At 52.6% G+C, this 4,069-nt stretch overlaps 1 protein-coding gene across 1 annotated transcript; it reads right to left on the bottom strand.

Moving 5' to 3' along the window:
- Positions 1 to 687: 687 nt before the first annotated feature.
- Positions 688 to 4,069, bottom strand: BDV37DRAFT_244666 (LEA domain protein). Its single transcript, XM_032081574.1, has 2 exons — positions 1,322 to 4,069; positions 688 to 1,265 (listed from the first exon to the last, which is right to left on the bottom strand). The coding sequence occupies exons 1-2, from the start codon at positions 3,887 to 3,889 to the stop codon at positions 738 to 740; spliced, it is 3,096 nt and encodes a 1,031-aa protein (XP_031943107.1). The 5' UTR covers positions 3,890 to 4,069; the 3' UTR covers positions 688 to 737.

Consider the following 4,069-nt stretch of genomic DNA (forward strand, 5'->3'; position numbering starts at 1 on the left):
CCTCCATCGTCTTATTTTTCGACGGGGTGAAATTACTGCCCACACAAGGCACGGTATGAGCGGGACTAGACCGATTCCTATGCTGGCCCCGATAACTTGTGAAGATGATGTGACGTTGGCCACACGGATTGGGAGGGCCTGGCAACCCTGAAAAAGGACCGCCAGGATACGGAGAATTCTGATCATTGTAAATACATCATTGTATTGCTTGTTTGGCCACTTCAGAGAAGATCGTTGATTGTTAAAGTCTTTTGATGAAGGAAAACTTGTAGGTAGCTTTTCCAACTTGCTTTTCGTTTGGGTGCTTGGTGGTGTGATTGTTGAGAAAAAGAAGAATTCGAAGCTGAAGCGGACTGCGAGGAAAGAGGATAACAATGCCGCTACTTCACGGGGAAGGTGCGACAAAATAGATGCCATACTATCGCGAGGGGAAACAGCCATCCCGAGGAAGATGCCACACCTGCGGAGAGCCAGGCGACTGAATGGATTACAACGCATTGACTACCTATAGTTATGTATAAATATTTTTATGTTTCCTGGTATACTTCGCGCGGTATCGACGAGCGTAGTCATCCTGCCCCGACCTGTAAGCCTACGCGGCAGCTCATGAGATACTAGGTCCTCAACTTGGATTCATCAGACTATTCATTCTGTTGGTTATTGAAACGACACATTAATACACATTGTGGAAATATCGCCTCCAAGGAGCAAAAGAATATACAATTTCAAAGAAACGACTATTTCTTCTTGCCAGTGATACCGAGAGCGTCAGTGATAGAACTTAAGCCCAAACTGTCAAGCAGCTTGTCAAGACCCAAGCCACCGAGCAAGCGATGTACAAGAGGCCCCAGACCGAGACCCTCAAGCAGGCGGCCCACAAGCCCAAGCACCCCGGTCAGAAGTAGACCTACGGCGGCGATGATCTGGAACAAAGGCTCGCTGAGAAGGGCCCAGAGGGGGTTCAGCTGTCGCTTCGCATGAGGCATATCGGCGATCTTCTTCTTTCCATTCTCAATGCAAGTAACGACGGTATCTGTCATTTCTTTGATCTGGTCGGCAAGAGCATACTCTTCGGGAGACGCTTCGTGTGAGGCAGCGCGAGCCTTCGCTGTCGCTGCAATACGACCATCTGGATCAAGAGCCCGAATGGCGCCATTGCATTCTTGGAGGATTCGACCACCCTCTTCAAGAAGCGGCTTCACCTCTTTTACCAACTTTTCTTCATCCAGTTCTTCTTTCGGGGTACGCTCAGCTCTCTCGATGTGCTAGTGCATGTGTTAGCAACTCACTTCTGCAGCAGCTCCATCATCAAGGGGCATACCTCTGTAATCATTTTGCAGATTGGCCGAACACGATCCAAAGTCTGTCCAATAATGGCACTCATCTTCTTCGCCAGCTGTCTATCTTCTTCAGCCTTCTTTTGCTCCTCGAGCTCTTCTGGTGATGGACCTGGCTCCTCCTCGACAACCTCTTCTTCTTCCTCCTCCTCGGCGGGCAAGTTCTCGAGCAGAGTACACTCGCCAAGCTTGTTGCCATCATTGTCCACGACGAACCCATTATCATCGATCTCCTTGCCCACGAGGGTGGCCAAATTACCCGAGGTCAGCTTTCCGATCAGATTACCGTCGATGTCTCGGACTTCACCCTCACGGGTAACCTTGCGACCTGCCATAGGGTTGACGCTTCGTTGCTTCTCCTCCGGCTCCCAGCGCTCTGCTCGTCCGATGGTGTTTCCATTCTTGTCCAAGATATCCCCGTCTTCGTCGACCTTGCGTCCCTGGAGTCGCTTGGCGTCACCTTCAATGACACGGCCAATAATCTTACCTCCAGAAGTGACTACGCCGTCCTTGCCAACTTCTGCGTCGTCAAAGCCAAAGAAAGCGCCTTCCGGCTTCTCTTGCTCAGCGCCAGGCACGAGCTCGGCTTTACCGATGACCTTGCCATCGTCGCCCCAAATTTGGCCTTTGCCATCAACCTTCCGCCCAGCAAGTCGCTTGTCACCTGAGGTGATTCGGCCAAAGACGTTTCCTTGGGCATCCACGACATTGCCGGCCTTGTTGACGATCTTACCTTCGAGGATTGACAAGTCTTCTTCAACAACCTCCTCCTCTGGAGGCTCGTATGGCTCGGCATGGCCTTTCACATTGCCAAACTTGTCAATAATGTCTCCATCCTCATCCACAGTGCGTCCGCGCAAGTCTTTCAGTTCACCTTCAGTAACCTTGCCGACAATGTTACCATCGGTGCCTTGAACAAATCCTTCCGCATTCACAACCAGGTTCTCCAAGCCAGCGAACGGGCCTTCAGGCTTCTTCTCGCGCTCATTCTCAGGAATGAGCTCCACGCGTCCAATGGGCTTGCGACCGTCCCAGATCTGGCCATCGTCGATTTCCTTACCAGCCAGTTCCTTGGGGTTTCCTTCGACGACACGGGCAATTGGAACTCCGTTCGGTCCCATAACATATCCCAGCTTGTTGCAAGTCAATCCATCCAGCTTAGATAGGTCGACCACCTCAGGCTCCTCAGGCTCTGGCTCATCTGGTTGCTCATAGTACTCGGCCTTTGCAATAACATTTCCATGTTGGTCAGTGACCTCTCCATCTTCATCAACCGGGCGACCGAGGACCTTCTTTGGTTCACCATCAACGATCTTGCCCACACGCTTGCCCTTGTTGTCTTCAACCCAGCCGTCTTCGACGACATGGAGGCCGTCTAAGCCGGCAAAGGGAGGTTCTTCACTATAGTCCTGCTGGGGAAGCGTCTGGGCCCGACCGATCACATTGCCACGGTTATCCCAGAATTGGCCCTGGTCATCGAGTGTAGCCCCAAGCCGAGTGAGCTTCTTTGGGTCGCCCTCCACCAGCTCACCGACTGGCTTTCCAGTCGATGGATTGATAATCTTGCCCAGCTTGTTGCATTTTAATCCTTCAAGCGTAGAGAGGGGGGGCAACTGCCCTTCGGCGTCTTCAGCGTTCTCTTCCGCTTTGCTTTCCATCTCCTTCGTTTTAGAAGTAGCCTTGTCCACCTCCGTTGATCCTTCCTCACTGACACTCTTTCCAACACTCTTCGTGCCCCGAGAACCCGACCTTTGCGATCCGGCAGCACTACCAGCACTTCCAGCTTTGGACACAGGCTCGACACGTCCAACCAGGTCACCTTCATCGTCGAGGATCTCCCCTTTCTCGTTCGGCGCATAACCAACGAGATCCTGAGCATCCCCCTCCACAACCTTGCCGACTGTCTCTCCAGCCTCATCCTTGATAAAGCCCCCTTCCGAGACTGGAACTCCATTTAACTCAGCAATATCACCGATCGCCTTCTTCGCCTGACCTGTGTTTTCCTCGATCGCCTCCGGAAGCGCCTCCACACGACCAATCAAGTCGCCATCATCATCCAGGATCTCGCCATTATCGCCAACGGCATATCCGACAAGATCCTGGGGCTCGCCTTCCACGATCCTACCAACCGGGTTTCCATCATCACCCAGCACCTGACCCCACTCGCTAACCTTGAGTCCCTTCAAGAAAGACAAATCAACACCGGTAGTGTTCGCCAATGTCTGCTGACCGGTCCTCGTCAACGCCCCAGCTGTGTCCGTTACCTCACCGGCCAAACCACCTACCAGTCCCCCAACAGACCCAGAAGCCTGCGAATGTGTTTCTTCCGGCGCATCTCTCTGCTCGCCCTGCATTGTCTTGCGTGGTTTCGGTGATGGAGTAGCCGGCTCTTCGGGTACGTCTTCTTCGATCGGTTTGCGGCTCCGGACCTGGAGCTTCTGGGGGGTTCTCTTCAAGGGGCTCTCCTCGGCGACATGTCCGGCGCTCGAGCCGGATCCGGCTCGTAGCTTTCGGGGAGTGCCAGTGGCTCTCTGCACTGTGGGAGATGACATGTTTGATTCGGGAACAGTAGATGAGGGCCGTCGGAGACTGAAAGGGGTCTTCAGCGGAGAGAAGGGCGATGTGAGTTGCTGTCCTATTTTGGGAAGTTCAATAAGATATTAGATTAATGGATATAATACAATCCTTATTGCTCGTGAATCTTTTTGGAACGTAACAATCATGCATACAAG

This window comes from Aspergillus pseudonomiae, assembly GCF_009193645.1.
Source record: "Aspergillus pseudonomiae strain CBS 119388 unplaced genomic scaffold BDV37scaffold_21, whole genome shotgun sequence".
Classification (NCBI taxonomy): Eukaryota; Fungi; Ascomycota; class Eurotiomycetes; order Eurotiales; family Aspergillaceae; genus Aspergillus; species Aspergillus pseudonomiae.